The sequence below is a fragment of the Herpailurus yagouaroundi genome, unplaced genomic scaffold (genome assembly GCF_014898765.1).
Source record: "Herpailurus yagouaroundi ecotype Mexico unplaced genomic scaffold, PumYag 295, whole genome shotgun sequence".
Taxonomy (NCBI): domain Eukaryota; kingdom Metazoa; phylum Chordata; class Mammalia; order Carnivora; family Felidae; genus Herpailurus; species Herpailurus yagouaroundi.
In genome coordinates, this window is record NW_024412512.1 from 3,365,284 (window position 1) to 3,378,504 (window position 13,221).

The window sequence follows — 13,221 nt, forward strand, 5'->3', positions numbered from 1 at the left end:
GCGAAAGAGAAGGAGGTGGACGGCGCCGGCACCGGGGCGATCTCGGCCACCATTCTCAGGCAGGGTGGTGCTGTGCTGCCCGGAACGATTCCTTTGTCCACTCGACATCACATATGGAGCGCCTGCTGTATGCCAGGCCCTGTTGAGCAAACACACAGCCCCGAGCGCCCACAGGCAAACATCGCGGCTCGTCCCAGCCCGCGTTGCGAGCGCAGACTGAGAATAATGGCTTCAATATGGAAATTCTAGAGTAGGTTTGGATGCAAGGTGACACGTGACGGAGCAGAGTCTCGGGGGGCCTTGGGGGGAGGGGTGGCTGACAGAGGGACGACGGAGCGCGAGCAGGGGAGGGGCAAAGAGAGAGGGGGACACAGACTCCGAAGCAGGCTCCGGGCCCTGAGCTGTCGGCACAGAGCCCGACGCGGGGCTCGAACTCACGAGCCGAGAGGGCCGCGAGAACTGAGCCGAGGTTGGGCGCTTAACCGACTGAGCCACCCAGGCGTCCTCGCGGGGTGGCTCATTTTAATCATGAGTCCGTTTCTGCGGTGAAGGAACTCCCACCAGGATGGTTTCCCGCTTGGGGGACTGGAGTCGCAGAGCAGGAAATTGGGAAGAAATGGGTAGGGTCACCGGGTCACGGTCAGGGTCGGGGAGGATTTCCACCCTGCCCACGCGGTAGGCATGAATCACCCCGAGGGCCCGGCTAAAAGCAGTAAGTTGGAGAGTAATGAGGATGTGATGCATGTTCTGTATTCATCACCTTTGGTTTTTGTTGTTGTTGTTGTTTTTCGTGATTTGTTAACTTTTAGGCACCTAGAATTTAATTTCGATACTGGCCGGGTTTAACATCTAGTTGTCAAAAATGCTGAAAATTTGACAATCAACTCTTGGAAGGCAGTACCCCGGGGGCAGGGTCCCTCCCGCTCAGCCAGGCGAGAAGACTGAGGTCCTCACACACCAATGAAATCAAAAGTCGCTGTGGGCGTGTCCCTACTCTGCCCTAGGGCGAGGGACCGGTCGGGAGGGGAGTTCAGGGACCTGGTTCCCGAAAACTCTCCACGGCCACGCCTACATCCTGTTCTCGGTCTTCCTTCTGGAGGGTAGATGCATCCAGGGTCAGTTCAAGCCACTTTATGGATCCCCCCTTCCCCCCCCCAAATTCCTCTGCTGTCTTGACTTATCTGTTACCCCTAATCTCATGCAAACTTCAGCCCTTCCTCCCCTGGTCCCTGGCTCTCCCCTAAGAGTGGGCCAGTTAGGATGATGCATCCCCACTGTGGGTCAGAAAATGCAGAATTATAGTGGTTTCCAGAAGATAGGATCTGCAGCGTGGGCGAGACAACCAAACACAAAAGGCCACACTGCGTGTGATTCCATTTATGCAAAATGTCCCGAACAGGCAAATCCATAGACAGGAAGTGGGTTAGGACCTCCTGCCACCTGCCACCACATGGATGGCCCCAGAGGCCACTGTGGGCAGGGACAGAAGCCAGGCACAGAAGGACACGTCCCGCGTGACCCCAGGCACAGGGGGGTCCCCAGAGGAGTCCCGTCCACAGAGAGCAGATGGTGGGAGCCAGGGGTGGGGAGTCCGTGCTTCATGGGGACAGAGTCTCGGTTTGGGGAGATGGAAAGTTCTGGAGACGGGTGGCGGGGACGGCTGCCCGACTATGTGTGTGCGTGACGCCTCTGAGCTGTGCACTTGGAGACGGTCAAAAGGCTAATTTTATGTTATGTATATTTTACCCCAATCAAAAAAATAATAATTAAAGAAAACGCAGAAATGTTTGGCCACAAATATGTAGCTAGTGGGGGTTTCAATAGCAGGGGATTGGTTATCTACACACATCATAGCACAATTCCCCACAACGGAATACTACACTATCCCAAAAATACTGCTGGGAACATCTGTCATTGGAGTGTCAGCTCTTTCAGAGCAGAGTTTTGTCCGTCCTGTTCACTTTCATACCCCTGATGTCCGGACAGGTACCTGGCACCTAGTGGGCACCCAATATATACCCACCAGCAGGAGACTGTGCATGTAAAATGTGGTACCTGTTGAATGAATGGTAAAATATTCAAGCTATAATGCTAAGGGCACAAGAGGAGGTAACGTAACACCTGTAATTTCTTGGTCCCTCAAATGACCACTTTTCCATGTTTTATCGACGCAGGAAACAAAGAAATGCTGAACTATATCTAACTTAAAGCCATGGGTATGTGTAGCATGGTGGGGGGTGTTTTTTGGTGTTTTTTTTGGGGGGGGGAGGGTGTTTCTTTTTATTTTTCTTTTTCCCCCTGGAGAGCGTTATTACATTGAAGGAAGGGAAGCCTGGGTGGCTCAGTCGGTTAAGCGTCCAACTCTGGACCTCAGCTCAGGTCTTGATCTCAGGGTCCTGAGTTCAAGCCTCATGTTGGACTCCATGCTGGGCATGAAGCCCACTTTAAGGACAAAAAAAAAAAAAAAAAAAAAAAAACGGTGTTGTTCTCAACACCTGATGGCACTCAAGGATGAAAGAAATTCAGACATGTGCACAGAACAGGATATACAAGAGACCCGTTTGTAGGTCAGGGCACCCGGCTGGCTCAGCCGGGAGAGCTTGGGAGCGCGTGTAACTCTTGATCTCAGGGTTGTGGGTTCGAACCCTACGTTGGGTGTGAAAATTATTTCAAATCTTTTTTTAAATTTTTTCTTTTTTTTTTAAGGTGTATTTATTTATTTATTTATTTATTTATTTATTTATTTAGAGAGAACATGAGCAGGGGAGGGGCAGAGAGAGAGAGAGAATCCTGAGCAGGCACCACAATGTCAGTGCAGAGCCCGATGCGGGGCTCGATCTCACGAGCCACGAGATCATGACCTGAGCCAATACCAATAGTGGGACGCTTAACCAACTGAGCCACGCAGCGACCCCCCCCCCCTTTTTTTTTTAAAGGAATGTCTGTAGGTCACTCGCAGTTTTGTTTCTGGTGAGGGGATATGGTACGGAGTTTTCAGCTTTTCTGACTTTTAGTTTTTACCCTGTAGAGAACGTATAACATTTGTGCAACAAGAAAGGCTGTAGAAACGACGTACGGCCGAGGACATAAGCGATATCACAATTTGCTGGACCCTACGTTTCTGTGACTAAAGGTCCAGGCCCTGTCTGGAGCTACCGGGCCTGGGTTCGAACCCCCATCCCACCACTCGTGAGCCCAGGGGCCTTTGTAGCTGCCTTTGCCTCTGGTCCCCGCGTTCGAAACAAACCCCACCCAGCCTGTGTGAGGGGTTCTGTCCTCGCCTCTCCTTCCTCGGGCCTCTTGTTCTTCCCCCTCCCTTAGCGCAGCAATGCAGGAATTCCACTAACAGGCCCCAAATCTCAGGAAGCCCTTTTGGAGCGCGCTATGCGCCGAACATTCGTGTCCCCCGAATCCCCACGGCGAGGCCCCATCCCGGGTGGGATGGCTCTGGGCGGTGGCGCCTTTCCGCGGCGATCAGAGTCGGCTGAAGTCACGAGGGTGGGGCCTCCGCGGTGGGATTAGCGCCCTTGTCAGGGGACGAAGAGACCGGAAACGTCCCTCCTCCACGTGGGCACCCAGCGAGAAGGCGGCACCTCCAAACCAGGAAAAGGGCCCTCCCGGAACCCAGCCGCCCTGGCATCCTGGTCTCCCAACTGCTAGCCTCCCAAACTGTGGGAAGTAAATGTTTTGTCCTTGTAGCCACTGTGATGGCTTATTTTATGTGCCAACCTGCCGGGGCTACGAGATGCCGAGAGAGCAGGTAATACGCTCAACTGCTCTGCAAGTGTCTGTGAGGGTGTCTCTGGAAGAGACTAGCATTTGTATCAGTAGATGGAATAAGCAAGATGGCCTCACCGATGAGGGTGGGCCTCGTCTAATCTGTTGAGGGTCTGGACAGACCAAAAAGGTGGATGGGTGCCTGGGGGGGGGAGGGCTCGGTCGGTTAAGCGTCTGACTCTTTCTTGGCTTGGGCTCAGGTCATGATGTCGCGGTTCGTGGGTTCGAGCCCTGTATCAGGTTCCATGCTGACAGCACAGAACCTGCTTGGGACTCTCTCTTCCCTCTCTCCCTCTCCCCTGCTCACGTGTGCTTGCTCTCTCTTTCTCTCTCAAAATAAATAAACTTTAAAGAAAAAAAATGTGGAGGGATGGAGAATTTGCTCTCCCTGCAGGAGCCGGGATGCCCATGTCTCCTGGTCTTGGGAATCAGAGCTCTCTCCTGATCCTCGGGCCTTGGGGCTCGGACTGAATCGCAGCACTGGCTTTCCTGTGTCTGCAGGTGGCAGATGGCCCATCAGAGGACTTCCTGGCCTCCGTAATTCCGTGAGCCAATTCCGTGTGTAGCCTTGGGTTCTCCTCCTCTGGGAGCCCTGACTAACATGGCCACCCCGTCTGTGGCATTTGTTATAGCAGCCCGAGCTGACTCAGACAGAGTCCTTCCCGAAGATTCCCGGAGAACGTCAGTGGTGCCAGGGAGGGCATCCAGGGAGCGCCACCGGGTCAAGGGCTCACACAGGAGGACTCGGGAGTCTCGCCTGAAGAGGGTCCAAGAGATGGCCAAGTGAAGGTGTGGAACAGTGTTGCAGGAAGAGGGAACAGTACCTGTGCAAGTTAGGAGGTGTGAGAGAACCCTCTGCGTTTCTGGAACACTCCCGAGTCCGCCCGCATCCTTCATCTTTCCTACGTTCTCAATAACCCTGGGGGCAGGCGGCAGCAAAGGGCAGGCGGGAGCGTGTTGGGGGTCAGGGTCTGGCTTCGGGGGTGCGGTTCACGCTTCGCAAGTGTGGACCTATGTGTGCAGTCACCCGGGCCCCCAGGCTCGGAAGGACTCCACGTTTGGTTTGAGGCTCTGCTGTCACCACCGGGAGGGAAATTCTTAATCAGTTTGAGCCCAGGGAGGCCACATTTTCATTTTGCACGGGGTCCTGCCAATGACATAGCTTCCTTTCCCCGGGTTCAAATCCCGACCCTGCCATTTACTTGCCCCGTGTCCTTGGGCGAGTGGCCGAAATTCTCGAAGCCCCCAACCCCAGAGGTTTTACTCAGAAGGATATTTAAGACCTAGGTCCGACGACCAAGGGCTTAGGCGGTCTAAGTCAAGTGTAGATTTTGTATTCGGGGTGTCGAGTGTTGGAGGAAGCAACGTTAAGTGTTCAATCGTGTATTAATGAGGGAGTAAATAAATGTATGCGTGCACACGAATGACTGAGAAGCGAGCTGAGCGCGGGACACCCGCCCTTAGGGCCACACGCGTACCCCACCCCCCGCGGCCCGTGCCCCTTACGGTCCCAGGCGCCGCCAGCCTTCCCGCCTCTCCCGAGCGCCCCCTGCCGGCCAGCGGCTCCGCCACGCCACATCCAGATCACACCGGGCCGTTTGGCCGGCTTAGCCCTCGTTCTCGCTCCCGATTGGCTCCGAGGCTCTCGCGATGCCTCTCGGGCAATGTAGTCTCTCGGCCCGCGCCCGCGTTTCCTGTGGGCCGCAGCGCGGAGAGAGCCACAGGAAGTACGTAGTGAAACTTGCCCGGGTTCCCAGAAGTCATGGTGGTAGCGTTGCGCGACGGGAATTGTAGTCCACGCCGGGCCAGGTTCCGCCTCAACCCTCTGCGCTCGGAACCACAATCCCCACCATGCACCGTGCTCCCAGGTCCCCTCTGCTGGCCCGCGTCCTTCTAGGAGCGGTAGTCTTGACCCTCTACGTCCCTCGTCTGTCTTGAGGGGGAGGCCGGCTCCCAGGACTACATTTCCCTGCGCGCCCCCCTGTGCCCGCGGTGCGCCAGGACGCGGCAGCCATTTTGTTCCGCCGGAGAAGCCCCTAAGATGGCGGCGGGGGAGACGGTGAAGGTTGCCGCCCGCCCCTCCGGGCGTTAGCCCGCGCCCTCCGCGTCCCCCGGCGGCCGGCCCATGGCCTGGCGGAAGCCCGCGCCATGGACCTCCGCACCGCCGTGTACAACGCCGCCCGCGACGGCAAGCTGCAGCTGCTTCAGAAGCTGCTCAGCGGCCGGAGCCGGGAGGAGCTGGACGAGCTGACGGGTGAGGTGGCCGGCGGGGGGACGCCGCTGCTCATCGCCGCCCGCTACGGCCACCTGGACGTGGTCGAGTACCTGGTGGACCGGTGCGGCGCGAGCGTGGAGGCGGGCGGCTCGGTGCACTTCGACGGCGAGACCATCGAGGGCGCGCCGCCGCTGTGGGCCGCCTCGGCCGCCGGCCACCTGGACGTGGTGCGCAGCCTGCTGCGCCGCGGGGCGTCGGTGAACCGCACGACGCGCACCAACTCGACGCCGCTGCGCGCCGCCTGCTTCGACGGGCACCTGGAGGTGGTGCGCTACCTGGTGGGCGAGCACCAGGCCGACCTGGAGGTGGCCAACCGGCACGGCCACACGTGCCTCATGATCTCCTGTTACAAGGGCCACCGCGAGATCGCCCGCTACCTGCTGGAGCAGGGCGCCCAAGTGAACCGGCGCAGCGCCAAGGGCAACACGGCCCTGCACGACTGCGCCGAGTCCGGCAGCCTGGAGATCCTGCAGCTGCTGCTCGGCTGCCACGCCCGCATGGAGCGCGACGGCTACGGCATGACCCCGCTGCTGGCGGCCAGCGTCACGGGCCACACCAACATCGTGGAGTACCTCATCCAGGAGCAGCCTGCTGGGGAGGGGGGCCCCTCCGCCGGCCCGGGATGTGTGCCGCCCCCGGGGCCCCGCGGCCGCAGCTCCTCCCCGGAGGACGCGCTCGGTGACGCGTACGAGAGCTGCTGCCCCACGAGCCGGGAGGCCGCCGTGGAAGCCCTCGAGTTGCTGGGAGCCACCTACGTGGATAAGAAGCGGGACCTGCTCGGGGCCCTGAAACACTGGAGACGGGCCATGGAGCTGCGTCACCAGGGCGGCGCGTATCTGCCCAAACCGGAGCCCCCGCAGCTGGTCCTGGCCTATGACTATTCCAGGGAGGTGACCACCACCGAGGAGCTGGAAGCGCTCATAACCGACCCGGATGAGATGCGCACGCAGGCCCTGTTGGTCCGGGAGCGCATCCTGGGGCCGGCCCACCCGGACACGTCCTACTACATCCGCTACCGGGGGGCGGTGTACGCCGACTCGGGCAATTTCGAGCGCTGCATCCGCTTGTGGAAGTACGCCCTGGACATGCAGCAGAACAACCTGGAGCCCCTGAGCCCCATGACCGCCAGCAGCTTCCTCTCCTTCGCCGAACTCTTCTCGTACGTGCTCCAGGACCGGGCGGCCAAGGGCAGCCCGGGCGCGCAGATCGGCTTTGCGGACCTCATGGGCGTGCTCTGCAAAGGAGTGCGGGAGGTGGAGCGGGCCCTGCAGCTGCCCAAGGAGCCCGGGGACTCGGCCCAGTTCACCAAGGCCTTGGCCATCATCCTCCACCTGCTGTATCTGCTGGAGAAGGTGGAGTGCACGCCGGACCAGGAGCACCTGAAGCACCAGACCGTGTACCGGCTGCTGAAGTGCGCCCCCCGGGGCAAGAACGGCTTCACCCCTCTGCACATGGCCGTGGACAAGGACACCACAAACGTCGGCCGCTACCCGGTGGGCCGGTTCCCCTCTCCCCAGGTGGTCAAGGTGCTGCTTGACTGCGGGGCGGACCCAGACAGCCGGGACTTTGACAACAACACCCCGCTGCACATAGCGGCCCAGAACAACTGCCCCGGGATCATGAACGCCCTGATCGAAGCGGGCGCCCACATGGATGCCACCAATGCCTTCAAGAAGACCGCCTACGAGCTGCTGGATGAAAAGCTGCTGGCCAAGAGCACCATTCAGCCCTTCAACTATGTGACCCTGCAGTGCCTTGCGGCCCGCGCCCTGGACAAAAACAAGATCCCCTACAAGGGCTTCATCCCCGAGGAGCTGGAGGCTTTCATCGAGCTGCACTGACGGGGTCCTGAGAGCCGAGAAGCCGGGAAGAGTGGGGCCCACGCTCGTCTCCCCGCCTCCCCCCTCCCCCGAGCCCTTCGGCAGCGGGAAACAGAAGGGCTCTCCAGTCTCCAGAGCCCCTGTCCCCTCCGCTCTGCGGAGAGGGGAAAGGAATCGGCAAGTCGTTGGTGCTCGAAGCCTTCCGCATCAGGCGCTCGAGGAACTGGCCCTCTCCGGGAGCCCGCGAGCCTGTCTTTGATCGGGGGAAGTTGCACGCGCGTCCACACATCCCATCTGCCCGGGTCTGGGAGGACTTTTGCCTTCTTGCCTCGAGGCAGAGGGATCGGAGCTTTTGCCTTCCTTTCCGAGAACCGGGAAGAAGCTGAGGATCGGGTCCCCGCTTTTTCGCCCCCCTGCGGCCCAGTGCGGTGTGAGGACGGGGGAGGGGGGCGCTCCCAGGTGGCAGGTCGGAGAAGCGGGCCGACTCTCAGTTCTCCAGTACGCTTGCGCCCTGCTCCCTGCCCCCAGCCGTCACCACGGGCCGTGGGCAGGGCTCGCTGCCCGGGCGGCCTGCCCCTCGCATGGCTTTCGTTGGTGTGGTGTTGCGTTTCTTAGCGGGCAGGTTACAGGCGTGGCGCAGGAGGCCAGAAGTTGTGCTGCCGTATTTTTTCTTTTCCTGAGAATTTTTGGTCACACGGAATGAGCTGATGTCACACAGGGAGGTTTTTGCCGTGGCCCAGGTGGCGAGGCTGTCCACCAGGGGCGAGCTCGGTGGTGTGGAGGATTTGGTGGCGGTCCCTAAAGCGAGGCGACCGTCCATTTTCTAGAACTTCCCTGTTTGTCTTCTACTTGGGCTGCCCCCAACTTTCCACTCAAATCACAAAGAGGGGCGTTTTCCAAGCAAGGATCGGGCCAGGCGTCGAAGGAGCTGGCGGGGCCGTCACTCCGCGACCCGGCAAGGACCCGCACGGTCGGAGTGGATCAGGGTCTCAGAGTCTTGAGTCCCAGGAAGTGCAGTCGCCTCGGCCTCCCGGGCCCCGCGCGCATGCGCAGTGTGGCTGTGCGCAGCCCCGCGGCTCTAGGCTTTTTTTTTTTTTTTTTTTTTTTTTTTAGCTGCTTGGAAGCCTGAACGCAGGTGTTCCTGAGCCAGGTCCCCACTCACTGTTAACTGAGCTGGAGGAGGCGGCGAATGTCCACAAGTTGCCAGTGAGGTGATAAAAAATCTCGGTTTCCCACCACTCAGGGCGCGCACGCGCCAACCGCAGCGGTGCCGCCCACGCCCCCGGCCGCGGTGGGCAGGTGGCGGTGGCAGGTGGCAGAGGTGGCAGGTGGCAGAGGACGAAGCGGCCTCCTGGGCTCAGGAGGCGGGGGCCCGCCGGGCGGGGGGGGGGCCCCCCCCCCCCCCCGGCTCCTCTCGCAGCTGCACGGAGGCCTCGAGAAGCCACAGCGGGCCCCTGGGCCCCGTTTGCATTTGCAGTGTTAGTTAGGACGTTATTTATTGGCAAGGCCGGGTTTTACCTTCCGTCGAGGCGGGAAAGTGCCCCTGTCCCTTCAAAGCACGGAATAAAGCAATGAGGCAGTTTAAATCGTGCGTCTCCGCGCCGGTGCCCGAGTCGTTTAAAAGGCAGCCGTGGGGGGGGGACGGGGGTGGTGGGGGGATGGACGGCTCCCTCCCGGGGTGGGCAGGAAGAAGGCGGGGAGAGGGTGCCGCCCAGCGCAAAGGTCGTGGGTGGTGTGGGGGCTCGCAGAGCCCAGCCCCCGGGCCACCATCTCACTGGGGCAGTTTCTGTCTGTGTCCTGGGACCTTGTGTGGGGTTTCCCTGGGAAGTGGCGTGTTTCTGCCCGTGGAAAAGGAGGGAAACCGCCGACTTCTCCCAAACCCCAGCGTGGCGGTAGGGAAGGCTCCAAAGAGGTGGCTTGGCCCTCCCGGAAGGCCAGGGAGGGCTGGGGCAGCGGGGGGGGGAGCGCCCAAGAGGCCGAACTCGGTAGCTCTGCGGTTCCGGTCGGGGAGGAAAATCTGGTCCCTCTTCTTTTCCTGCTGGTTCCCTCGTGTAGTTGCAGTTCTCCGTACGGTAGCACAGTGAGAGCACTGCGCCCTGGTCTGGCGCGCTGAGTAGGCGCCGCTGCCCCCTGTGCGCCAGGCACGGTGCAGGCCCCCTCGGGTCAGGATTGCACCGGCCGGATCGAGGCTGAGTTTTCCGTGTCGCCCCCTCGCACGACAGTGGGGAAGGCCAGGCTGCTTCTCCGGCTCCTGGTTTCACGGGGGTCCGACCACTAACAGCACCCGCTCCGCTGTAATGGGAACACATGGTGGCCTGGGAGGAGTGGGTGTTGACTCAGCAGGTGCTCCAGAGTGGTCTCAGGGGACACAACACCGGCCCAAGCATTTATTGGGCCCTTGCTGGATGCCAGGCACCATTCCACATGCTTCCATGGGCCACCTGAATCGCTGCTCACAGCAGCCCTGTAAAGTAGGTGTGTTTTTTTGTGTGTGTCTTTTTTACATTTAGTTTTGAGAGAGAGAGAGAGAGAGAGAGAGAGAAGAAGCAGGGGAGGGTCAGAGAGAGGGAGACACAGAATCCTAAGCAGCTTCAGGCTCTGCACTGACAGCACAGAGCCTGACACGGGACTTGAACCCATGGACCGCGAGATGGTGACCTGAGCGGAAGCCGGAAGCTTAACCGACTGGGCCACCCAGGCCTCCCGAAGTAGGTGTTCTTGTTGCCGTTTTGCAAGTGGGGGAAACCGGCCACTGGGGTGTGAGAAGACTCGCCCCAGAGGAAAGCTGATCTGGGCCAAACACTTTCTATCCGAGCTCAGCGCTGAGAAGTGCGACTTTCGCCCCCAGGCCACAGAGGCCATCTTAAAAACCGCCCGCTCGGGTGTCAGGTGAGAGGTGATCCCCCTGCTCCAAACGGTTGCAGACGATGTGGTTCCGGTTCCGGGGGCTGGGGGGAGGGGGTCCCCAGGTGGCAGGCGGGGGGAGTGCAGGCCAGGGTCCCAGCTTCCCTGGCTCCGGCCAGTCTCGGGGGGCGGGGGCCCGGCCCCTAGGGGTGAGGTGAGCTCATCGCTGCTTCCCCTGTCGGCTTGTGAGGGTTATAGGGGGAGCCCACGTCCCCAGTAGGCCGAGTGAAGGTGGGTTGTGTAAAGTGGGAGAGACAGCAGGCTGCCTGAAGCCGCTCGGCCGGCGGGAAGTGTTAAGTCACTGGCAGGTGATGGGGGGTGGGGGCAGCTATCCAGGCCCCGTGTCCGGGAGCTCAGGATTGAGGCTGAAGCCCAAGGTCGAGAAAGCATGCGGCGCCCCCACCAGTGGGAGCCACTGCCTGCCTCCACGAAGCCAAATTTAGCACCTCAGTTCTGCTCATTGCTGGGTGCTGGGTGCTGGGTGCTCGGTGCTCGGTACTCGCCTATCAGACCTTGCGGAGCCCCGTGGCTGTGTGGGGTCACTGCCGTGGCCTCGGCGCCCACGTGTCAAGGGAGCAGGTGAGTTCACGCAGGGGTGTCTCTTGCCTCTGGGACTACAGCTCCTCCCCAGACACTTGGGCCACACTCGTCGCCCCCCCACCCCCCAGGATTCCAGGGGTGTCATCCGAGCAGTGTTTACAGGGAGGGGAGCGGAGCGTCCCAGCCTCGGGTTAAAGATAGCACGGGTCGGAATCACATCACAGCCTGGAAAGGGGAGGTGACCCTCCCTGGGACTGCTGGCACAGCAGGGTGCTAACTGCATGTCCCTGGAGAAGGGGGTGTGGAGTCCCGAGTTAGGTTTGGTGTCGCCCCGTGTGTTAGGCAAGACCCAGCCCAAATGTGGGCAACACTGGCACTCCTGGGGAGGGACCCCGGCACCTTTGCCCTCCGTGGGCTGTGGAAGAGACTCTGAACCTCGGTGTTGAGTGGGACATTTGAGCTCCAGTGCAGCCTCCCCCTGCCCTGTGCCTTAATGCCCTCGATCAAAAGCTCCTCAAGCAGTAATTTTGATCGGATGGATCTCCCTTCCTCCACGCAGCCCTCCCAGATTGTTGAAAGCCTCTCAGCCATCCACTTCCCGCTGTGCACTTCCTTCCCAGACCACACGTATAACTTAACCCCTGAGATGACCCCTATTTGCTTCCTTATTTGTTCCTGTGTCCCCTTCCCTAGAACGTCAACCACACCAGCTCGTCCCCTGTTGTGTCCCCAGTGCCTAGAAGAGGGGCTGACACCCTGTAGTTTGTTGCACGAATAAAGGAATTCACAGGGAGGCCCATGTGGCCCGATGGGGTGAGGGAGGAAGCTGCTGGGGGGCCCGGGGGGAGCACAGGCAGGTGGTTGGCGGCCCGTAGCCAGGGCGCTGGGCAGCCACTGCGGTTTCAAGCCAAGGGGAGATGCCGCCCGATGGAAGCCTGGAGGCCCCTGGCTGCAGCTGCAGGAACAGGCTGGGGGAGGGGGGTGCTGGCATAGAGGGTGCACGGTGCCCGTGGCGCTTTCATACTGCGGGTGGTGCGACGGAGCGCTGGCCACAGAGGCGTCAGGCCCCCAAGGTCGAGGGACCTACTGTGCCCTTCGCAGGAGGGGCACGCCAGCCCCTGGCCCAGGGCCCCACCGTAGGAAGCTGGAAAGTCAACCCGAAGCATGTGGAAATCAGTGAGACAGAAATGCACAAATGAGGGCTCCCGGAGCCAGGGGCCTGCGAGTCTGGGTCCCGAGGCCGCGAGGTCGAGCCCCACGTTGGGTGTGGAGATTACTGACCTTAAGAAAACTTCTAAAAAAGTTTTTGATGCACAACAGAGAAAAACCAGTGGACCCCAAAGCTGGTCCTTTTATTTATTTATTTATTTTTTTAAGTTTACTTTGAGAGAGAGAAGTGGGGGGGGGAGGGGCAGAGAGGGAGAGCGAGCATCCCAAGCAGGCTCCATGCTGTCAGAGCAAAGCCCTGCAACGGGCCTCCAACCCCCGAAGCCTGAGATGGAGGCCTGAGCCCGTCAGGTGCTTAACCCACTGAGCTACCCAGGTGCCCCTGGTTCTTTTAAAAATTAAATAAAATTGATGCTTCTGCTGAGCACCGAGCATAGAAGTGTTCAGTCACTGTACTGTGTCCCTGAAACTAACAGAACACTGTACTAACTGTGCTGGGATTAAAATAAAAACTTGATTAAGAAACTTAAAATACTTCGGGGCGCCTGGGTGGCTCAGTCGGTTGGGTGACCGACTCCGACTCCGGTCACGATCTCGCGGTTGGTGAGTTCGGGCCCGCGCGTCTGGCTCTGACAGCGCAGAGCCTGGATCCTGCTTCGGATTCTGTGTCTCCTTCTCTCTCTGCCCCTCCCCCACTTGTGCGCTCACTCTCTCAAAAATCAATAACTGTAAAAAAAA

The 13,221-nt window shown here is 60.0% G+C and overlaps 1 protein-coding gene across 1 annotated transcript; it reads left to right on the forward strand.

The window, feature by feature from the left end:
• The first annotated feature begins 5,789 nt into the window (after positions 1 to 5,789).
• Positions 5,790 to 9,463, forward strand: FEM1A (fem-1 homolog A). The gene has a single exon (XM_040461935.1). The coding sequence runs from the start codon at positions 5,926 to 5,928 to the stop codon at positions 7,891 to 7,893; it is 1,968 nt and encodes a 655-aa protein (XP_040317869.1). The 5' UTR covers positions 5,790 to 5,925; the 3' UTR covers positions 7,894 to 9,463.
• The last annotated feature ends 3,758 nt before the right edge of the window (positions 9,464 to 13,221 follow it).

Excerpts from the sequence above, each read along its gene's own strand:
- FEM1A (XM_040461935.1), top strand. The coding sequence starts at position 5,926 with ATGGACCTCCGCACCGCCGTGTACAACGCCGCCCGCGACGGCAAGCTG.